The sequence below is a fragment of the Lissotriton vulgaris genome, chromosome 2_1 (assembly GCF_964263255.1).
Source record: "Lissotriton vulgaris chromosome 2_1, aLisVul1.2, whole genome shotgun sequence".
In the NCBI taxonomy this organism is placed as follows: Eukaryota; Metazoa; Chordata; class Amphibia; order Caudata; family Salamandridae; genus Lissotriton; species Lissotriton vulgaris.
The window spans coordinates 512,457,744-512,482,697 of NC_141687.1; the positions used below are offsets into that span (position 1 = coordinate 512,457,744).

Genomic DNA, 24,954 nt, shown 5'->3' on the forward strand with positions numbered 1-24,954 from the left:
TCCTGTCGCCAAAGAGGCGCGCACATTCTGAAACTTCACATCATAGAATAAGCGCTCATAGTCAAAGCAGTAGTTATACAAATTTATCTAGATAAAGATATTCACACAGCATTATAATCTACACTTATCTTGTCTAGAGTAATTTGTTTTAAATGTGTATAGACACTGATTTTAGATTTAAGCCAAGATCTGACTATACTATTCCAGAAAGTTCCGACAAGTTTAGGTCAGGCAGGCAAGTATGCCATTCAGTGCAAGAGTTCAGTCCATTTTTCACACTATTGGCAATTTCAATCCAGCGATTTTCTTTAATAATCAAGCTTTTATCACAGTTTTTTTGTCTGATTGATGGTTTCACAACATCAATTACCCACCAAGTCATTTCTTTCTCAGAATGTTTTGCAGAAGAGTAGTGTTCTACTAATGGGGCATTTTCCACTTTGCAGCGGATCCGTGACTGATGTTGACGGATTCGCTGCTTGATCATCTGTGTTGTTTTCCCTATGTACAGTTGACCACATGGGCACTGTATGCAGTAAATTACATTACTGGTTCTGCAGTTAGAGAAATTTTTGATGGTAAATTTACGTTCATTGATCTCAAAAGTTTTGATGTTCTTGGTGGTGTTGCAGGCCATACAGTTATTACATTTATAATGGCCTTGTAATGGAGATAGTTGTTTCATGTTGTCAACAGTGTTTACATCTTGTCGTTCGTACGCATGTACTAGGCGGTCTCTCAGATTTGGCCCGCGTTATAATGAAAACATTGGTTTCTCTCTCAGTTCAGGTAATTCTTTCAGAAGAGACCAGTTTTTTGTTATAATCTTTTTGAGTTGTTGGCTGAATGTGCCAAAGGTAGTCACACATACTAATGGTGCCTGGTTGTTTTTAGGTTTATTCTGGAGCAAGGCTTCTCGGTTATTATACCATGCACGTTTCATGGAATTCTTAAGGAGCTTATTGGGGTACCCTCTCTCATGTAGTTTGATTTTAAGAATTTTCGCCTCATGAAAATAGTCAGACCGTTTGTAACAGTTTCTACGTAATCGTAGAAATTGTCCGAAGGGTAACCCGTCACGTAAAGATTTCGGATGGTGACTGTTATATTTCAACAAAGTGTTGCGTGTGGTGGGTTTCGTATACAAAGTTGTATAGATGGTGTTCTCCTCACTAACTCTAATGGTTAGGTCAAGAAAGTTCATTTCGTGTGCATGGTAATCTAAGGTAAACTGTAGGTGTGGATTTCTTTTGTTTAGCCACTCATGGAATTGTTTTAATAGTTCCTGGTTGCCTTTCCATTTGAGAAAAACATCATCTATATATCTTAGCCAGCATGATATGTTGGCTAAGAACGGATTTAAATTGTTGTAGATGAATTCTTTTTCAAAATTGTTGACATAAATGTTGGCTATATTGGGGGCGTAAACTGCCCCCATTGCCACGCCTTTAAGTTGTTGATAAAACTTTTTTTCAAAGAGAAAAAAGTTTTGGCACATAGAAATCCTGATGCATTCCACGATGAATTCAATGGGGACAGTGTGTGGGCTCTCCCGACTGTCTAACAGATCTTTAATGAGTGCAAGAACTTCTTCTTGTGGAATGTTCGTATATAGACTATTGATGTCCATAGTCACTAGATATTCCTGTTCTGGATTATACTCTTGGTTTTCAAGTTTAGTTATCACAGTGGTCGTGTCCCTAATGTAGGTGTCTGCTTGAGTTACGAATGGTCTAATGAAAAAATCTGAGTATTGGGCAAGTGGCTTTAGGATAGAATTGCAGCCAGCAACAATTGGTCTCCCTGGTGGTTGCGTGGCATGCTTGTGGATTTTCGGGAGGATGTAAATGGCTGGCACAGTTGGTGATTTGTTAATGAGAAAAGCAGCCTCTTTAGTGCTTAGCCATCCTCCTTCAAGTCCTTGGTCACTTAGTGTTTTTATTTCTTTTTCTAGTGCAGGGGTGGGATCTGTTCTTAGTAGTTTATAGTTGTCAGTACAATAAGACTTAAAAACTTTTTTGCTTCTAGAGATGATATCCAAGAAAGAAATGTGACAGGTCTCCATCCACCCTCAACGTTCTTCCCCCAAAATAACATGGTTTCAAAAAACATCCTAACTTTTGAAAACGCTGTTTTGATTGAAACTGAAACACTGTTCACACAACAGATTTTCTGCAGGAACAATCTTAACAAAGAGGAACATTTGGCATTGAAAAACCTTGAAACTTTAAAAGACACGGTAATTAAACCTGCCGATAAGGGGGGTGGTCTAGTATTATGGGACCGCGAGGCATACAGACAAGAAATGTTGGGACAACTATCTGTAACTGACAACTATAAACTACTAAGAACAGATCCCACCCCTGCACTAGAAAAAGAAATAAAAACACTAAGTGACCAAGGACTTGAAGGAGGATGGCTAAGCACTAATTTACATCCTCCCGAAAATCCACAAGCATGCCACGCAACCACCAGGGAGACCAATTGTTGCTGGCTGCAATTCTATCCTAAAGCCACTTGCCCAATACTCAGATTTTTTCATTAGACCATTCGTAACTTAAGCAGACACATACATTAGGGACACGACCACTGTGATAACTAAACTTGAAAACCATGAGTATAATCCAGAACAGGAATATCTTTTGACTATGGACATCAATAGTCTATATACGAACATTCCACAAGAAGAAGTTCTTGCACTCATTAAAGATCTGTTAGACAGTCGGGAGAGACCACACACTGTCCCCAGTGAATTCATAGTGGAATGCATCAGGATTTCTATGTGCCAAAACTTTTTTCTCTTTGAAAAAAAGTTTTATCAACAACTTAAAGGCGTGGCAATGGGGGCAGTTTACGCCCCCAATATAGCCAACATTTATGTCAACTATTTTGAAAAAGAATTCATCTACAACAATTTAAATCCGCTCTTAGCCAACATATCATGCTGGCTAAGATATATAGATGATGTTTTTCTCATATGGAAAGGCAACCAGGAACTATTAAAACAATTCCATGAGTGGCTAAACAAAAGAAATCCACACCTACAGTTTACCTTAGATTACCATGCACACGAAATGAACTTTCTTGACCTAACCTTTAGAGTTAGTGAGGAAAACACCATCTATACAACTTTGTATACGAAACCCACCTCACGCAACACTTTGTTGAAATATAACAGTCACCATCCGAAATCTTTACGTGACGGGTTACCTTTCGGACAATTTCTACGATTACGTAGAAACTGTTATAAACGGTCTGACTATTTTCATGAGGCGAAAATTCTTACAATCAAACTACATGAGAGAGGGTACCCCAATAAGCTCCTTAAGAACTCCATGAAACGTGCATGGTATAATAACCGAGAAGCCTTGCTCCAGAATAAACCTAAAAACAACCAGGCACCATTAGTATGTGTGACTACCTTTGGCACATTCAGCCAACAACTCAAAAAGATTGTAACAAAAAACTGGTCTCTTCTGAAAGAATTACCTGAACTGAGAGAGAAACCAATGTTTTCATTCAAACGCGGGCCAAATCTGAGAGACCGCCTAGTACATGCGTACGAACGACAAGATGTAAACACTGTTGACAACATGAAACAACTATCTCCATTACAAGGACATTATAAATGTAATAACTGTATGGCCTGCAACACCACCAAGAACATCAAAACTTTTGAGATCAATGAACGTAAATTTACCATCAAAAATTTCTCTAACTGCAGAACCAGTAATGTAATTTACTGCATACAGTGCCCATGTGGTCAACTGTATATAGGGAAAACCACACAGATGATCAAGCAGCGAATCCTTCAACATCAGTCACGGATCCGCTGCAAAGTGGAAAATGCCCCATTAGTAGAACACTACTCTTCTGCAAAACATTCTGAGAAAGAAATTACTTGGTGGGTAATTGATGTTGTGAAACCATCAATCAGACAAAAAAACTGTGATAAAAGCTTGATTATTAAAGAAAATCGCTGGATTGAAATTGCCAATAGTGTGAAAAATGGACTGAACTCTAGCACTGAATGGCATACTCTTGCCTGCCTGACCTAAACTTGTCGGAACTTTCTGGAATAGTATAGTCAGATCTTGGCTTAAATAAAAATCAGTGCCTATACACATTTAAAACAAATTACTCTAGACAAGATAAGTGTAGATTATAATGCTGTGTGAATATCTTTATCTAGATAAATTTGTATAACTACTGCTTTGACTATGAGCGCTTATTCTATGATGTGAAGTTTCAGAATGTGCGCGCCTCTTTGGCGACAGGACCAATACTGTCATAATATGCTTTATTGCTTGACTACATCTTCTTCTTTTTTGAAAACTTTTTTGTAAATTAATTACGTAATATTTGAAATTACATTCGATTCAAACTCTAGTAACCAATGTCTACTTGTTGAAGGGCAATCGAGTAACTACATCGCAGATAAAATATTGGTTCACCATAGGTGAATTGCATAGGTTAAAATGGCCGCCTTCGTTACACGTTAAACATAGTAACTGCTCCCATTGTGTAATCTCGCGATAACACGCGACCCGTTGATAAGTGTGACGCTTTATAAACAAGCACCAATACGCAAACATTGTTGTAAGCCCTAACCTGATTCGTTTGGAGTTTTGGCGCGGTTACGATCGAGATTCGAAGTAAGTGATACAAAAAGAAGATCTCCCTTATCGTAATTTTGACTAAAGCGATTTGCGAAGATTCTAATGCTTAGTTGTTCCACTACTTAAGCTAGAATACCTCGGTCCCCCGAGTAGCACACTTATACATAAATTTTCAGGGAACCTTACTTTTACCCTGACGTCCCTGATGTCTTTTTAAATTGTCTAGAGAAGAAGGCGCTTACAGCTACTTGAAAAGCCACAAGTAAAACCTAATAAACGTTCCAACTTGCTGCCAATAGCAGTTCTAACATCTTTTGTGAACTAGTATTATTAACTGACAACTACTAGTTAACTACGCTCAGGTTGCTCATGAATAGATAAAGGCCTTTTCTAGCTAGAATAGAGATGTGCAATATAGTTGTAAACCAACAATAACATAATGTGAATCTAAAAAACTCGTATATATATTTCTTTATCCAACTAGAAATATACAAGTGTTCTGGAATTGATCGAATTTGGACTCCCTGTCAGAAAACTGTTGACAGCACTCCTGTATATAATATGAGGTAAATCAATAAGCCCCCCCCACCCCCCTGTTTCGTTTGACAGTCCATGCAAATGTTTTTTTAAACTGTGGTGGGAAGATAGCTTACAGTTTGCCCCCATCTCTTGCAGTAAAACTTTGGCATAAAAAGATTTATCTCTTTGCCTCGCATCAACGCCACAATTGAAAGCGCTGCTGCCGTCCTGAATATAATAGTGACATGTCTCTAACTAAACAAAAGTGAGTTAAAAATACCACTGATTGAATATTTTGGATCTTTGACCATATTTTTTCTAAAATTCGTTTTTTCTGTTTTCTAGTCGCCACACCGACTTTTTTAAGCAACCTAGAATAGGCATTTAAGAATGTAAATAAATGTAGATTTTTTTCTAATAAAAATTGTGTATAGATTTATAACCAGGTGTTTGTATATATATGTATATATTGTAATATGTTTTCTTTACAGAGGGTCATCTATTGTATATAGAATTATTTTTGTCCTGATGATGGTCTTATGAAAAACTCCAAAAAGACCGAAACGTCGACTATTCAGTCCAACTCTGCATTTTTGAACTTTGTCATCTTTGATTTTCTTCTGATTATTGAGTTGAAATCAATGTATTATTGTGTTTAAAGCAGTCTGGACTTATAATTTGGATAGATCAAAGCAGGTAACAACCGATACCTTGAATATCCACTTTGTATCTATGTATGAACCCTATTTTTAGATGAATGTTTATCTTTTCTGTATAAAAATATATGTTTTGGTCTTGAAATCAAATAATAACTTTCAGACAACACAAAAACCCTGGTTTCTTGCATTTTTATCAAAAAATGTATATATTGTGTTAGTGTGGTAACACTGTTTGTTTTGATTCTTTTTCGAAATAGTTAAACAACATAGGACAGCCACTGATTAAATTCAGCTTTAGGTACTCTGATTATCTACAACAAGTCCTAACAGTGCTGAGAAATATAAAAACCAAAAAAACCCTTGCTGGCCATTTCTCTTATAACAAACTTGACTGATGTAGCATGCAGAAAAGACAAGCTTAGGCAACCAAAACCTTCATGAGTCAAAATATACTTTCAATAGGGTAATTTGGCAATCCTATAGCGCAATTGTTTGGAAAATCTGGTTTCTGTGATTTTGTCAACTGGAAATTGCATCTGAACTATGGTAATGACGTTTGTGGCAAATCCAATAAGTCTGGACCCTTTCCAACAATATCTGCCTTTTATATCTATCCCTACAAATAGCTGAGTCTCAAGGGATCAAGTTTTCAGGCTGCAGTGTCACCTCCACTCCCTCTCCTCCACCCCACCTCCCCACACTTCAAGTGAGGCATCGTCCCCACACCTTTACCGTGCCCAATGGAAAAAGGCAGAACTTGGTCACGTTTGTGCCCAGTCCTGATGTTTCATAAAACTCCATTAGTAGGTTGAAGCTGTGCTGGACGCCTCACCCCTCACAGGTTGGGACAGGTACACAAGCCTAGAGCAGACCATTTTTGTTGTGTTGCTGAATCACAGTCTCCTCTCTGAAGGGAAGATACAACCCAAACGTCTTTTCGATATTGAGAGATGGCACCTCATATTTACCACTAATAGTTTTATGTAGTGTTTGGCATGAGCCATACTCTTCAAATCTGTTTTGTGCTTCTGCCCCGCAATATAACTTGATTGGTCCACTGGGAGCAGTCTGAGGATCACTATCAAAAGGATACCCACTCTGACTTTACTATTCAGCTCAATGTTGGTGTTGGACTTTTAACAGCGGCCTGCATGACTTATTACTGGCTAGTCTTTACCAGGCTTAAGCCCTATTGTTATGGTGCCTCTTACATCAAGTCTGAGAGTTGTCCACACTCTAGTGCCTTCTCCCACACTTCCAGCAGTTTGCCCAATAGTGCTTTCAAGGTACATTTATAGAATTCATGTGAAGGCCCTGTCTCCCAAGAGTCTTACCTCACTGAATTTCCTTCAGCATAGATCTTAATTCCCTTATCAGGGTCACATCAAGCTGACCACCTAGAGTGTGAACCTCACAATATAACCCTGAATTCGACTGTGGTCCTCTACTTTGTGCCAAATGTACAATCCATTAAAAAAAAAGTAGTTTTGAGTGGCGAGGCGTGTGTTTAACTCAGTGACTGTTCTCACTGTCCGGGCTGTAGGGGTTTATCAGTGTTGGAGCCAGGTCCAATTTTCCCCGACTTGTCACCCTCTCTATGTAGTTTGTCTGAAGGATATGAAGGAATACTTGTCCAGTGGGTCTTGCACCCGGAACCTGTGCTTCGACCCCCACCCTCCTACCCAATAGGGCAATTACGGTTTATGTTTTAAAAAAATATTTATGCCAAGTTGTACAGTTGTACAATATTGTTTGTTTACCTGTGTTGATTTTAGCTCTGCACATTTGCTCTGCATACTTGCACTTTCTCCCCCCTCTACGTCCTCGGTCCGCCACGGCAGTGAGTGCTGATTGAGCTAAAGGACGTAGCTCCTCCTCCTTCCCTCTGGGACAGCATTCTCTTCCAGCGGGGCGTCGGGCTAGTCTTTTGGGCTCCTGGCACTATAAGTGGAGCATGCAGGGCTGGACACGCAGCAAACACGCGCAATGACGACATGCCAATGGCAAGCCCATCTGCGCCTGTCCGCATCCTGCTAGTGCCAGAGGCCACCCACCATGCCCGTTTGAAGCCAGACCAGCCCGAGGTACCAAGGAAAGATATAAAGGAGCTGGAGAGACCTCTACCCGTTTTGTGCTATCATTCGCTGCAGGTAAATGCAGAGGCTCTACGCTGCACCCAATGTTCTTTTGTATTTGATCCAGATAAGACAATATTTAGGCAAGATGACAATTTGAAGTTATCTCCTGTGAACTGCAGGTCACTCTCTAAACATAAAATTGAAATCAGCGACTACATCACAGACAACCAGCCTGACGCCATGTTTCTTACAGAAACCTGGCTAAATGCGGACTCTGCCCCGGACATACAAGAAGCCCTCCCGTATGGCTATGGCATCCTTAGACAGGACGCCCTATCACGCCCTGAGGAGGGATAGCCATCATTTTTCACCTGTCATTAAATTGCACTTTGGACAAAGTTCATGTAGAAAATGCAGAAGCAGCGCACTTCACTCTAAAAAGGGCTAGTCATTTTACTCTGAGTGGTCTCCTGATTTACCGCCTAGCGGGGCCAGCTACTGGCTTCACGCCCAATCTGGCAGAAATAGCAACTCAATTAGCACTCCATCTTAACAACCTTACGGTGCTGGGTGATTTAATTAAACATGTGGAGTATCACATGAAGAATGAGACTAAAGCGCTTTGCAAAGAGTTGGCTACCTTACAGTTAGAACTCAAGTCCATGGTTCCGACACATCGGTCGGGCCATGTGTTAGACTCCATCTTCTTGAATCATCCTGAGCTAGTGGTTGAGCCCCTGACGCCCATCTCTTGGTCCGGCCACCATCTCGTAGCTTTCCATATTCCACTAGTCAAACATCGACACACGCAAAAATTGGCCCCTGCTTTTCCACGCAGAAACCGGGCCAGTTTCTATAATGAGTTTTACCTGCCCCTTATAGAAAAATCCTCCACTACTGAGTAACTAGATTAAAATGGCTAACTCAGCAGTGGAGAAGTGGATCACAGAAGCACTCTGAGGACTACGAAGACTCATCAGAGATGGTCCAAATCTGCACCGTGGTATAACGAAGAGCGTAGAGCCGTTAAACAAGACTGTAAACGCCATGAGCGTAAATGCAGGATAGATCTCTCGAAAGACACCAAGGATGCTTACAAGATAGCACAAAAAACTACCACTCCTTGATGAAAAAAAGCACGCCACTTACTATAAGGAGAAAATAGAAACAGCAAATAATTCCTCTAAGGAACTATTTCCTACCCTCAAAAATATATCCTCCCTAGAGAGGACACTGATTACACTCACCAGCTCCTCACAGTGGTGTAATCGGATTGCTGACTTCTTCCTTCTAATATATACAGTACTTTCCCTGAGGAAGCCCGCAACGGTCCTATCTTGCAACCCGAGAGATCTATTGAGCCAGGGACCACCCTCTCTGGAAATTCTTCTCGCCCCCCCCCTTGATAGATCTGAAGGGGGTAGCCCTAAGTATTAAATCTGGATCGCCAACCTACTGGAACTATCCTTTAAATGTGGGGTAGTCCAGAGGACGTGGAAACACGCAATTGTTCTGCCTTTGAAGAAAAAACCCTTGGCTGATCCAGAGCTGCTGGAAAATCTGCGACCCATCTCTCTGCTTCCTTACATCTCTGAAATAGCAGAGAAGGTGGTGAGCCACATATTCAATGGAGTCAGCACTCCTCTTTGCTACGGAGTCTCTGCGGAAACGCGTGGACGCCTGTCAGACGACTTCCCTGGACCCAAGTGCAGCCTATGACCCCCGTATCCCACAAACTTACACTACAGTGGCTGCAGGGTTGCTGGGTGGATGGAGAAGCACTAAAGTGGATGCGGTCCTTCCTACAGGACCGGTAGCTTCCAGGTTGCACATCACCCACACCTATCAAAAATGCCAATGGTGCCAGCCAGGTGACCCCAGAGTCTGGGGCCTCTGCCCAATCCAAAAACAGAAGTGAAAAATGTAGGAGTGTAGCTCGATCCAAAACTCTCCTTCGAGACCCACACAATGAAAGTTGCAGGGAGATTCTTTGGTATCCTTAAAATGCTAAAGAAAACCTTGGATATCCTTCCCGCCTCAGCGAGGAAAACCCTAGCTCACACTCTTTTGACCTCTCAGCTGGACTATGGTAATGTCCTTTATTTGGGAGCATCTAAAGAAACCTTGCAACGGCTGCAACACATTCAGAATGCAGCAGCATGCCTAATTCTCAATCTACCTAAGCGAGCTTCAGCTACGAAAGCCCTTGACACTCTTCACTGACTGCCGGTTAGTAAGAGAATTATTTTCAAAGCCTTGTGTGTTTGTCATCGGAGTCTACAGGGGAAAGGACCCAGCTACTTGCATGATCTCCTGATCCCTTACAATCCCACTCGGCAGCTGAGATCAAAAGGAGCCCACCTGCTTAAAGTCCCAAAAATCAAAAGGGCGTGGATGGATATGCACTCATTTGGCTATCTGGCAGCCAAACATTGGAACACACTTCCACCTTCGCTGCGCACAGAAAAATCTGAAAATGTCTTCAGTAGAGGCCTCAACACCTGGCTTTACTAGACATAAGCCTCGCCGCACTATCTAACTTCGCACATAGCTGTTTCTGTAGGTGGGGACACACAAGTTGCTTTATAATTTACATTATTATTATTATTATTATTATTATTATTATTATTATTATTACAGTGATATCAATGCTCGCACATCCAATAGGCCTCCACCGCCCTTATCTCTGAAATGTAGCATGCCAGTTATCTGTGGTGGACACAAGGCTCCACTCAGAAGTTTGTCCTGAGGTATCTTGACCTCCATTTTGGGGTGCTCGGGCCTGATGCCATATTGTGTGTATGTTTGGTAAATTGGCTTTTCAGGGACATTGTCCTTCTCAGGTATTGTACATCTGTGCAACCATCTGCAAAGCACACTACTAACAAGAATTGGCAAAGCCAATAGGTTTCACCTAAGGATGTGTGTGTGTGTTTGGGTGGATGGATGAAGAGATAGTTTAAAAAAAAAACTCTGTGAAGGTGCCAGCACTAGCTGCTGTCTAGCATTTTAATTTTCGTCTGTCAGTTGGAGGGATGGGTCTGCATGGGAGGGGGAGAAGAAACGGGCGGGGGGGGGGGGCAGAGAAGAAACATGATGTGGAAGCACGTGGGAAGTGAGGGAAGAAGAAACCAGTACAGGGTGGGGAGAAGGTAAAAAAAAAAACACTATGACATAGCCAGCATTGATCATGGCATAATTTAATTTTTTTTCAAGAAGAAAAATAGTACTTTAATCATCACGCAAACAGCAGAGGGAGACTAACTAAACGCAATCTGTGCTCAGTCCATGCGCCACACAAAGACAAGGAAGTGACGCATGTCAAGCACCTCCCAATTAGCAGGCAGTGAACACTAGCGATCCTGATGCCAACAATGATTAGCAATGGGCAGGTTCCAAACCCATTATTGAACACAAAAGTCTTGCATACAAGAGCACATGCTCATGTAGGCTCGTCATAAACACATGTATGTGTAGTGCTTGGAGTGAATATCCATGCGTGTTCCCCACTGTAGTGTTCTCTCCAGATGTCCAAATTGTTAAGCTTGTTTCCCAATTCAGTCAGTTGTAGATCGAGTCTAAATGTATTATGTCGTATACATAGAACAGATGCCTCCCAAGAGTAGGTCCAGATCTTAAAGTCATCAAACCACAACATGGGAGTGTCAAGTCATGAAACTACTGCATCTTCCATTTTGGGTGGAAATGTTAAATCAGTGCTGCTGTGGGCATACACGTTCATCGGGCTCGTGTCCTGACCATCCAGTTTAACCACCAACAGGAAACGTCCCTCAAGATTGCACACTTTAGGACATGATTTGATTTTATGGAGTGCAACAATTACCCGATGGCATCAGGGTGCTTTAGCCGGCTATCCAGAGCTAAATCCTATCTATAAGCCCACCAAAAAAAAAGAAATGCTACTTAAAGAGTATAGAGCTAAGTTTTGAGTGCCTTTTCTGAAAGGCAACCGCTTTGGGATAGCCCTCAGGCTTTGTGGAAGCGAAGTCTAGTGGTTGCTTGCAGCAGTTGCGAGAGGCTTATCTCCCCATTTCTTCTTTCGGGTCCCCAGCATAGTGAGCTGGTTGCAGTGTGCCGATCAAAGTTTTTTACCTGGAATATGCCAGTAAAACATATCTTTAATCCCCGCTGGACTCGGGAGAAAAAGGGCCTTATGAACCGTGTATAATGCTTTAAACATAATGTGCTTTCTGATGGGGAGCCAGTGTAAGGCCCCGAACCCCACAGCAGCCGATTGATGCCTGGGAATATCAAGAGCTGTTCTAGCAAGCGCATTCTGTACTACTTGCAGTTTGTGCTGAGTGTAAGTATTGGAGTCCAGATGGAGGGAGTTGCATTAGTCCAATCTGGACATGACCAGGGCTAGTGCGACCTGCTTTCGTGCTGGCCTGTGGATAAAAGGAATAATTTTCCTAAGCTTCTTTATGAGCCAGAAGCAGGTTGCCACAGTGCTGTTAGCCTGATTGTCAAGTGTAAGTTCAGTGTCTAAGGTTACTCTCAGATTTTTGGCCTTCTGTACTGGGATGGGACATATACCTAAGGTGTCTGGCCAACAATTTCTATTCCAGCTCAGAGAGCGGGGGCCAAAGAGCAAAACCTCAGTGTTATCAGCATTTAATTTCAGAAAATTCCGTCTCATCCAGTCTGCAACTGCCGAAATGCATTGAGAGAAATTATTTGCAGTGGCAGCAGGTTTCTTGGGAATTGACTCCATGATCTGTGTGTCGTCCGCATATATCGCATACATCCTAAAAGCCCTAATTATGGCCACAGGTGGAGATGCAAAATTTAAAGAGCGTGGGGCTTAATGGTGAACCCTGTGGTACTCCACACAGCAGGCAGAATACCTCCGAATAGAACTGCTCTAACATCGCTCTCTGTGAGCAATCACTAAGGAAGGAGGTTAGAAGAGCCAGGGCCTGTTGGTTGATACTCCTATCCAGCTGAGGGGAATAACTGTTTGATTGAACACCCTGACATAATTCGAAAATATGCCATTTAGGGTGTGACCTGCATCGTGTGTAGGGGCAAACACCAGTTGATGAATTCCTAGACTGGAAAAGGTTTCGGTAAGTGCTAGAGAGTCTTGGTGGTTGTTCTCTTCTAGATGGAAATTGAAATAGCCCAGGATGGTTTAACACCTATTCGTCATAAAAGGTTCAGTAAAGTATCTTAGCTCGTTTACAAAAGGGAGCCAGGGTCCTTGTGGTCTATATGTGAACAGGCCTCCAAAGGAGCTGGTGGCTCAAAGTATAAACATAAAGTGCAGGGCTTCACAAGTCTTTAGCTCAAACCCAGACTACACCAGACCTATGTATTGCGTTTTGAACATTATAGCCAGTCAAGAAGTGTCAGAGGGTCTAGGATAACAAGAACGCCAGATGAGCGACTACAGAGGACTCCTATACCATGCTGTGTATAAACTATAAAGACAGAGGTCACCCTTATATTAAGCCCAACAAGTGATCATATAAGGATGCCCATCAGTCACCACACGGAACCGACCTTCATCATTTTGGTTCCTTTTGAGACCACGGATGGTGTTATCTATTCTCTTTCTCATGGAGGGCTAAGATTGTAAAAACCCTGACATGGTCAGATAGATTAACGTGGTCTTACTTCTCAACTGAGATGATGTTAAAGAAGGGGACTGATGTCGTAGTGCAAAAAATAGTGAAAAAAACAAGAAAAAATGTGTGTGAAATAAAATTGGATGAGGGGGTGCTGAAAGTGACTTTATTCTGTTGCTACCCACTCTACCAATATTAAAAAGTAGACGGGGACAACCCAATTAATCTTGGATCATCTAGATGTGTTTAAGGGTCAACATGTTTCAGCAATTCTTGACACAGGTTGTCATTGCTTTCGTCAGGACCACAGTAATCTGTTTGCTACTACGAACTAGTGTTTATAAAAGACAAAAGTGCTCAAAATTATAAATACATTTCAAACCCGATACTCAGATCACCTGTATCCACTAGATGTCTGTATCGGTGACTTCACCTTTCAAAGTTGGGGATTGCTAGGAATAGTGAAAACATGGAGATAATTAGCTGGAGTCTTGTTGAAAACAACGCATTCTTGTAATTGTATGAACATACTAGGTTACAACTATTCAATCCTAGTAGAAAATGACGTGTTCAGGCACTATCATAGACACATCTTACATAGTGCTAAAGTCTCAACATTGGATAGAATTGTCAAAGTAACCAAAGGAGATTAACATCTTACCCCACTTGGAAGATGTATGGACCTCACCCCACCTGGCCACGGCTCAGGGTAAAGGGGAAGCACCGCTCTGAAAAGGGGGCAAAGAACAGCAAAGCTGTAAGTGCCACTTGTATCACGTGTATTCAGACTGTCAAATATAAGTGCCAGAAAGCGCCATCCAATGTTCCACTCAAACTATGTAGCTAAATTTACTTAAATCCAACTGTTGTACTGGAGTAAGTAGCCACCAATTGACGATGTCTCTCTCGGCGCTGCATGTTTGTAAAACGCGCCACAAGACTATATAGATATAAAAGCTTATTGTCAGTGCTGTTAAACACCAAGTGCCACACTCACAGTATAAGTTATAGCGCTGGAACCGATTTCGCGCAGGCATTTAAAAGCACCGGTTCCTACAGGGGCGTCTTTCAACTAATAATCGTAGACGCAACCTCAAACTGCTAGTTGGTCTAAGCGGAACGCCCTACCTTTCCGTCGATACTTCGTGTCGGCATCCGAGCCGATCGGGGAGGTAAGGTAGCCCGCCTAAGCCTCTGTATATGACGCGAAGCGTCATTCGTTGGGCGTGGGTCACGTGGGGTTAGTGCGCTAAGCGCCATTGGTTAGATGCTTGGCCAATCGGAGCAAAGGACTAATATTGTCCGAAGATGTACACAAACCGGGATATTGATTGTATGTTTATACAAACCAGCATCTAAACAAATTCTCCTTGCGCACATGAATTATTCAGTATGTATATAGAGGCGCAACGCTTAGTGTTAAATGTATGATGTTAAATGTATTGCCACACGTGTTATGAACAATGAGGAGGGCGAGTGACAGGGGCAAAGGAATTTTTTGCCAGGTAATGATGAGAGAGCTAATTAATCAATTGATGGGTAATAAAACAATGCCCTGTATGGTATCAAGGGAACAGTTGTGTGCTGCAAATTCAGAAAGGTGTTACAAAACCCATGTGTCTCAAATTGAGGATGGCATGAGTGTCTCAAATTGAGGATGGCATGAGTGGAAATGATGTATGTAATGTATGCAGTATATATACAGAATCAAACCAGTCACGGCCAGAGTATTATTAAATTAACATTTTTTAGTTGGCATGAGACACATCATAATGGAGATCATAGGCTGCCCCATGGTATGTCATCATTAAGCCCAACCCGATTGGTGCCCAATTTGAACACCCACTTGACCAATTTCTATATCTTGTTAGATAAAGTCCCAAATGTGGTGACAAACGTTAACCTCTCAAGGGGGGGCTTCAGAATTGATGGTTCTAGCATTGCCGAGCGGTTATTGTTCCTCGCTCTTTTAAGCGATCGCTGTACTAATCTCCTTGGGTATTTTCTGGAAATTAGTTGTTCCTTGAGAGCCATTGAGTGGTTTTGAAAGGCCCCAACACTGAAACAGTTCCTATGAACTCTAAGAAACTGTCCATATGGCAAGTTCTCCCGAAGAGATTTGGGGTGATAACTGTCAAAGCATAACAGGGAATTCTTCGCCAGTGGTTTTCTATAGAGTTCTGAGTGTAACCCCTCTGGAGTGGATGTGATGAGTAAATCCAAGAAAGCCAGTCTGTCTTTCCCTATCTCAATGGTGAAGCGAAGGAATTCATTCCTGCTGTTAAGCCATCCCAAAAACTCTAGGCAACTCTCACTATTGCCCCGCCATAACACAAGGACATCATCGATGTACCTTTTCCAGGTTCTGATACATCGAAGAAAAGGGTTGGTGTTAGCCAGCACATGCTGCTGTTCAAATTAATGAACATAGAGATTTGCCAGGCTGGGAGTGTAAACGCTCCCCATGCTGGTACCCGATACTTGGAGGTATATCGTGTCCTCGAATTTGAAAAAATTGCATTTAAGGGCCAGAGTTGCACAAGCCATAATGAAACTAACAGGAGTTATACTTTCAAGTGTCCTAGATTGTAAAAGATGCTCGATAACTTCCAGAGTTTCATCTTGGGGTATTGATGTGTAGAGGGCCTCTACATCAAATGAGACCAGGAGATCCATTGTGAGGTCAAACTCTATTCCAGGTAAAAGGCGTAGTACATCACCCGTGTCCTTTAAATACGTTGGCATTTCTTATTTAAAGGACACGGGCATGGTCTCATTTGATGTAGAGGCCCTCTACACATCAATACCCCAAGATGAAACTCTGGAAGTTATCGAGCATCTTTTCCAATCTAGGACACTTGAAAGTATAACTCCTGTTAGTTTCATTATGGCTTGTGCAACTCTGGCCCTTAAACGCAATTTTTTCAAATTCGAGGACACGATATACCTCCAAGTATCGGGTACCAGCATGGGGAGCGTTTACGCTCCCAGCCTGGCAAATCTCTATGTTCATTCATTTGAACAGCAGCATGAGCTGGCTAACACCAACCCTTTTCTTCGATGTATCAGAACCTGGAAAAGGTACATCGATGTACTTGTGGTATGGCGGGGCACTAGTGAGAGTTGCCTAGAGTTTTTGGGATGGCTTAACAGCAGGAATGAATTCCTTCGCTTCACCATCGAGATAGGGAAAGACAGACTGGCTTTCTTGGATTTACTCATCACATCCACTCCAGAGGGGTTACACTCAGAACTCTATAGAAAACCACTGGGGGAAAATTCCCTGTTATGCTTTGACAGTTATCACCCCAAATCTCTTCGGGAGAACTTGCCATATGGACAGTTTCTTAGAGTTCATAGGAACTGTTCCAGTGTTGGGGCCTTTCAAAACCACTCAATGAGTCTCAAGGAACAACTAATTTCCAGAAAATACCCAAGGATATTAGTACAGCGATCGCTTAAAAGAGCGAGGAACAATAACCGCTCGGCACTGCTAGAACCATCAATTCAAAATGGTCCATTCTTAATTCAGATCAGTCCACAATACAGACGCCTCTTTTTTCTTTTAAAAGAGGTCCTAATCTTAGAGATCGTCTGGTCCATACTAGACCACGCATGAAAGAACCCAGGGCTCTGGGTACGTTATGGGACCTTCCCCCCCCCCCCCCCCCCCCCCCCCCCCCCCCCACTAACAGGTCACCATCCATGCGGGTCATGTCATTCCTGCCCGCAAACAAAGAAATCCACAGAAATAGACATAGGCACAACACGACCGTGGATCCAAAATAAATTCACGAACTGTAATAGTGATAATCTAATATACCTGATTACATGTCCCTGTGGCCTCAAATACGTGGGGATGACCACTCGTAAGATTCGAGTGAGAATATCTGAACACAAGAGCACCATTAGGTGCAAGAGGCAAGCCACCAAACTAACGAATCATTTCCTGGAGGCACGCCATCCATCTACTGCTTTCCAGTGGACAGTGATCGAACAACCCAACATTCCGGCACATATCACTGATATAGGCAGATTCCTCCTATTAAAAGAACAAAAGTGGGTGTTCAAATTGGGCACAAATTGGGTTGGGCTTAATGATGACATACCATGGGGCAGCCTATGATCTCCATTATGATGTCTCATGCCAACTAAAAAATGTTCATTTAATAATACTCTGGCCGCGACTGGTTTGATTCTGTATATATACTGCATACATTACATACATCATTTCCACTCATGCCATCCTCAATTTGAGACACTCATGCCATCCTCAATTTGAGACACTCATGCCATCCTCAATTTGAGACACTCATGCCATCCTCAATTTGAGACACATGGGTTTTGTAACACCTTTCTGAATTTGCAGCACACAACTGTACCCTTGATACCATACAGGGCATTGTTTTATTACCCATCAATTGATTAATTAGCTCTCATCATTACCTGGCAAAAAATTCCTTAGCCCCTGTCACTCGCCCTCCTCATTGTTCATAACACGTGTGGCAATACATTTAACACTAAGCGTTGCGCCTCTATATACATACTGAATAATTCATGTGCGCAAGGAGAATTTGTTTAGATGCCGGTTTGTATAAACATACAATCAATATCCCGGTTTGTTTACATCTTCGGACAATATTAGTCCTTTGCTCCGATTGGCCGAGCATCTAACCAATGGCGCTTAGCGCACTAACCCCACGTGACCCACGCCCAACGAATGACGCTTCGTGTCATATACAGAGGCTTAGGCGGGCTCCCTTACCTCCCCGATCGGCTCGGATGCTGACACGAAGTATCGATGGAAAGGTAGGGCGTTCCGCTTAGACCAACTAGCAGTTTGAGGTTGTGTCTACGATTATTAGTTGAAAGACGCCCTTGTAGGAACCGGTGCTTTTAAATGCCTGCGCAAAATCGGTTCCAGCGTTATAACTTATACTGTGAGTGTGGCACTTGGTGTTTAATAGCGCTGACAATAAGCTTTTAGATCTACATAGTCTTGTGGCGCGTTTTACAAACATGCAGCGCCGAGAGAGACATCGTCAATTGGTGGCTACTTACTCCAGTACAACAGTTGGATTTAAGTAAATTTAGCTACATAGTTTGAGTGGAATATTGGATGGCGCTTTCTGGCACTTATATTTGACAGTCTGAATACACGTGATACAAGTGGCACTTACAGCTTTGCTGTTCTTTGCCCCCTTTTCAGAGCGGTGCTTCCCCTTTACCCTGAGCCGTGGCCTGGTGGGGTGAGGTCCATACATCTTCCAAGTGGGGTAAGATGTCAATCTCCTTTGGTTACTTTGACAATTCTATCCAATGTTGAGACTTTAGCACTATGTAAGATGTGTCTATGATTGTGCCTGAACACGTCATTTTCTACTAGGATTGAATAGTTGTAACCTAGTATGTTCATACAATTACAAGAATGCGTTGTTTTCAACAAGACTCCAGCTAATTATCTCCATGTTTTCACTATTCCTAGCAATCCCCAACTTGGAAAGGTGAAGTCACCGATACAGACATCTAGTGGATACAGGTGATCTGAGTATCGGGTTTGAAATGTATTTATAATTTTGAGCACTTTTGTCTTTTATAAACACTAGTTCGTAGTAGCAAACAGATTACTGTGGTCCTGACGAAAGCAATGACAACCTGTGTCAAGAATTGCTGAAACATGTTGACCCTTAAACACATCTAGATGATCCAAGATTAATTGGGTTGTCCCTGTCTACTTTTTAATATTGGTAGAGTGGGTAGCAACAGAATAAAGTCACTTTCAGCACCCCCTCATCCAATTTTATTTCACACACATTTTTTTCTTGTTTTTTCACTATTTTTTGCACTACGACATCAGTCCCCTTCTTTAACATCATCTCAGTTGAGAAGTAAGACCACGTTAATCTATCTGACCATGAGAGGGTTTTTACAATCTTAGCCCTCCATGAGAAAGATAATGGATAACACCATCAGTGTTCTCAAAAGGAACCCAAATGATGAAGGGCGGTTCCGTGTGGTGACTGATGGGCATCCTTATATGATCACTTGTTGGGCTTAATATAAGGGTGACCTCTGTCTTTATAGTTTATACACAGCATGGTATTGGAGTCCTCTGTAGTCGCTCATCTGGCGTTCTTGTTCTTGTTATCCTAGACCCTCTGACACTTCTTGTCTTTTAGTACTGTTGGGGCCATATCAGAGTGTGGTCTTTAAATCCCCTTTGACCCTCTTTAAATGTTCATTGTTGTTGTCATTATAGCCAGTCCCCATCCACTTAGCTTGTAAGTTAAATAAGGAGTATCTGGTAACTGATGCCTGCTTCACATTAACCAGACCAGGGATTTCGGGCACCGGCCGCTCACAGGTTTGCCTTAGGCGCACCCGCTGCTCGTCCACATGGCCCTTAAGGAGTAGCCTCTAGGTAACCAATAGAACGCTACCTGGTTGTTGTCCAACCCCCCTTTAGAAGCCCAGAAATGGGCTGCACATGCCCTAACAGGGGCCACACGTTTATATTATATGATTGAAAACAATGTACATCTCCACGTCATGGACAAAATTAATGTGACCTGCTATTGTGACATTATCACCCCTCCGCCCAATGAATTAGTAACAAGGGTACCCAGTGTTTCTTAACATAGTCATTAATTCCCGACCTTCCGGGAAATCACTTTACAGGTGCCACCGTCTGGTAGTGTAAATGTACAGCATGGGGTCTAGTCCCGCAGGTTCAGCACACCTTCCACTGTAATGAAGTCGCACAGAGCCTCATGCTCATTTCAATTCAACAGCGACCATCAATAGATTAACTCTCCAAGGCTTGACCTCTGTAATGCTTGACTTAATTATGCAAGGCCTGGCATAGTGCAGACCTACACATAGAGACCATGCATACATATACCTCTCTATCTAATGTTTTGCATCCCCCTTCTCTCATATTACTTTGGAAATCATTTACAGTACTATGTAACTTTCTAATGGAAATTTCTTTGTCTAGTTAGGCAAGGCTAGAAGATGAATGACTAGTATTAGTTCACTGCTGGAAGTTTTAAACTGTCTTTATCCTGCATTATCTAATCTGGGCTGCTTCATACTAAGTGAAAGATGTTAAGTGCATCTGTGATTAGTTGAGCGTAATTGTTTCATACTTGTGGTAACTAATAACTTTTAAGTATTTTTTGTGTGCCCAACAGAATCACCAAAGAGCAGTTTACGCATTTTTGTTCTTATGGAAAAAAAAAACATAGCAATTAAAAAAAAAAGTTCTATGTTGATGTAGATAGGAAATATTCCCTATAATCGTTCTTAAACAGCACGACGACTATCTGACAAAGCATTCTGGACCCAGAATGCACAGGTAGTACTAGTAGTAGTGGATATGCACATTTGAATTTAATTACACCAGTTTTGATTCAGTAACCCCAACCCAAGGGTAATAAATGTCTTTATTGGACAAAGCTGCGTTTGAAGCCGCACTGATATAGGGGGCCTTTATTCCAAAGTACCTCCATATTAAACATTCACACACATCCTGCGCTTTGTTTTATGGGTTGAAGTTTTAGCTAAGGGACTGTGGGCAATTGTGATTATACACTAAGCATGGACCTTGTCTATCTTCAGTCACTGGATTAAGAGTTGGTAATTCAGTGTGTGGTATGTTGACAGCATGTGCACATCTATAAAGAAATGCTTAAATGTACCTTCCCTCGCTGCTGCTTTTCCGTTCCTTCCCTCTCACAAGTCACCCACCCACCCCCTGGCCAGCTTCGTTCTTTACGATACTTGTGTTCTGCTCAAATTTTACTTTAAAGGCCAACTGAACTCCACTTTGGTGCAGTCAAGTTTAGCAGTAGCCAGACACACTAATGAATTTCTTATATAAGAGCTTCCAGAACCATCTGGGACTTCAATACTTAATCTCTGCTCTCTCATATGTTTGGGGCGGTCTGCTGATTTTGTTGGCGCCCATTTTGAGCCCCCCTGGCTGGCTTCTGAGTATTTACTTTTTGTCAGGTCTCTAAATTGCTGGGGTTTAATTATTAAATCTGTGGGTCCCATCCTGCATGTTTGATTGCCTAGATACATTTTTTTATTTCTTCTGTGTTTGAGTTTATATGCCAGTAAATAGTTGAATTTATTAACTTTTGTTTGTAACATTGTATTGTTATCTTTAGCTTCTGATTTGCTCTTTCAGCTGTGAGTCTGTGGTACTGTGCTTGGACGTGCTTTCACTCTGCTTATAACCTGTCACTAGCACCTTCGATAGTTTTCTTACAATGGTCCACAAATCAATGGCTGCCCGTTATTGATGCCTTAGGTTTGGCACAGCACATCAGTTTCAGCAAACTTAATGGCATTTACCTCAAAGATAATCTGATCTTGTATTTCGTTCCTGAACCGTGACATACTTTGGTAGTTTTCACACATCTCCATGTTTTGTGTCACCTCTCTTTAGATTATACGGTAAAATGTAACCAATTACAGATTAATCTGAATTGTGGGCTTCTTTTGTTCAATTGTACCAAACTCTTAGAAAATTGCAGGAGAGGGTGTGGTGCAACTGGATCTGTGCTACACTTACTGTGGCTTTGCTCGAAACTAGGCACGTACTGGGATGATATTTTGAGAGCAGTGAATACTATTTTGAAATACTGGTTCCACAACACTTGGGAGTGGTTGTTCTGGGATTCCAATTTACTAGATCACCAAGTCACAAAGAGAAACGTATGTGCTTGTGGCAGCAATTTGATCACTACTAGTGTTCTGTGGAAAATTAATAGTGCCTTTCTGGCGGGATTGGTAAACTTGAACTTGGTAAGATTTAGCAATAGAAAATCATGCCCTTGTCAGTAGAGCATAACTTCAAGTCATTTGACACATTTGTTCCCTTTCTTGATTTATCATTGGACTTGAGATTACCGTCCATGTCACTTTCTGTGAAAGTGCTTGGATTCCCACAGGTATCCTTTAGCTCCACTCTAGAATGTGATGGGGAAAAACGGTCTTGCTCATTTACTTGGACCAACGGAAACTTCTGTTTCTTTTGTAAGTAGTAATTGCTCTAGAGCGATTTAGAATGCCATTGAGCCAGAAATCTATGGTGTTGGTGGAGTATCAAAGTTATGTTTAACTGGAATTTTTTTACTTTATTTCCTTGCTGACTAGATAATTGTAGCCAATGGTATTTATATAAACCAACAATTTAATACATGTGAATATTTTATCCTAAAACATACTCCTTGTGTACAAAGTGTTCCACTAATATTTGGAAAAATAATAATGACAGTTTAATCAATAAATGTTTAGTTTTTAAAGCTTTTTTTTTAAACCTCTACAGGACTTTTATAATTGGCCTGATGAATCTTTTGAAGAAATGGACAGCACACTTGCTGTCCAGCAGGTAAGGACACTATCAGCATAATGGGGGTTTCATTGTGAATTGGTCTTCTAAATGTATCTATTCAGATTTCAGTTGTTGGCACGTTCTTGTTTGTGCTTGTTGTTTTTTAATAAAATGTTCTTATCTAAAATTGATCCGATTTAGTGCTTGCTGTTTAAAAAATAAGGGCCAACGGCTGTTGTGACAAAAAGTTACTCTAAAGCCTTGCTTTTCAGTATCAACCGCATATATAATCTAAATTGCCTGTTAAATGCACGGCTGCATGTGGTCTTTCAGGACAAATCCATTTTCTTTGAGACTCCAGAGGAGGCGTGGACATGGGCAACAGAAGAACGCCCGCTGCGGATGCCTGCCCAGGGCCGCGAAGAACGCCCGCTGCCACAGGAGGTAGGATGTGCCTGTGCTCCGCCCGTGCCGCAGATGCTCGGGGAGGCCCAGGGGCCGGCAACGTGCGCGCTCTGCTTCTCCGACGGGCCCCTTGCAGGGCCACATGCATGGGCCTTCCGGGGAGACCTCTCCAGACATGCTGCACGTCCTTAGGCCACCCCGACCCCAGTTCGGCTTCGCCTCGACTGTCCTTAATAGATCTTCCGGACACTGATCTCTCCCGCAGCCCGACTCTTTTCACCGGGCGGGCCTGACCACATCACAGCGATGTTAGCCTTTCATATGATGTTTGGGTTCCTGGTTGGGGTCTTCCGAGACCAGTGGCTGAGTCTGAGACTAGTATTCCATTTGGTCACTAACTGTCCACCTAGGGTATAAGACCCGAACATCCTAGTATGAGGAGGGGTCCTCCACGACTTTCCCCGTTTCCAAATGTTTTAGCTTGGTGTTTCAGAGTTCTGTTACTGTTTGAGCGACAGATGCTTCTGTTACTGAAGTGTGGAGTGGGAGGGGTTGGAGCCTCTGTCCTGTCTGTTTTGTTTTTCAATTTTGCTGTCTTTTGCACCACCATATTTGGGAGAACACATTTCATACACTGCTACGCTACTCTATCCACGGGCTCTGGTAGTTACCGCACCTCTCTTATCCCAGCTAAGCTGCCTCGTGACCCGGCACCCCCATGGCCTCCTCCCCCTCCTTGGTGAGTCTAGCGCGCTCTCATCGTTCCATCTAATGTCCTGGAATGTTAACGGCCTGCTGGACAAAATCAAACGTGCAGCCGTCCTGCTATACCCCCAGCTCCAGGCGATAGACATACTCATGCGTCAGGAAACCCATCTATTAGGCCAACGCTGTCTTTTCCGTGCCTGCTATGGCTATGTCGCTTGACTGACCTTGGTGGGGAGCGACTTCAACGCCATTATGGACCCTGGTCTCGACATTGCGTCCCCTCCCTCTACTTCCAGGACTGTCCAGTCTGGTCTTCTCTCCTCATGGGCAGCCAGCTTGGGGCTGGAGACTGGCATCCGACTACTAGGCAATACACCCCCACTTCTGCCTCTCACCACACCCATGCATGCCTCGACTATGCTTTCCTGCCGGTTCAGGACTACTGATCGCTGCAGGCCATATCTATCCTCCCGAGGGTCCTATCGGACCATTCCCCAGTGCTACTTCAAATAGGGGCCCTTCCCACAGCCTCCCGACCGATCTGGCGACTCGACGCCTGGTTACTCCAGGACGAGGAGTTCAAGGACAGCATTGGTACTGAACTTGCTACCTATTTCAAGGCTCGGTATCCTCCTCTCGCACCCTTTGGGAGGCTGGTAAGGCTACTATTGGGGGGTTCGCCAAGTGCCAGTTGAAACTCGCTTGCGCGGCTTGACTCGCAGCTCACACGGCTGGAGGCACAGGCCACCCTGATTGAGGCGCTGAACCCGGACGATAGATCTGACGCCCAGGAACGGAGACTGGCTTTCCTACGAGACCAGATGAGTCTGACCTCTCTGGAAGCGGCCAAGCTTCTTTGGCGTTCGTCCGTGGCCCGAGTGTACGTCTGGGGAGACAAAAATGGGAAGCTCCTCCACCGCCTCGCCACCTAGCCTATGGCCAACCGTATAATACCTGAGATGACAGACTCAGATGGAGTGCTCCACCGTGCCCCGGTAGCAGTTGCCCAATGCTTTGCCTCCTACTACGCTA

The 24,954-nt window shown here is 42.8% G+C and overlaps 1 protein-coding gene across 1 annotated transcript in view; it reads left to right on the forward strand.

The window, feature by feature from the left end:
* The window catches only part of MOB4 (MOB family member 4, phocein), a 133,019-nt gene that overhangs the window by 5,924 nt on the left and 102,141 nt on the right, over positions 1–24,954 (forward strand). Inside the window, exon 2 of the mRNA XM_086955425.1 lies at positions 22,804–22,866. Within this exon, the coding sequence (XP_086811551.1) occupies positions 22,804–22,866 (63 nt within the window). The remainder of the gene's footprint in view (positions 1–22,803; positions 22,867–24,954) is intronic.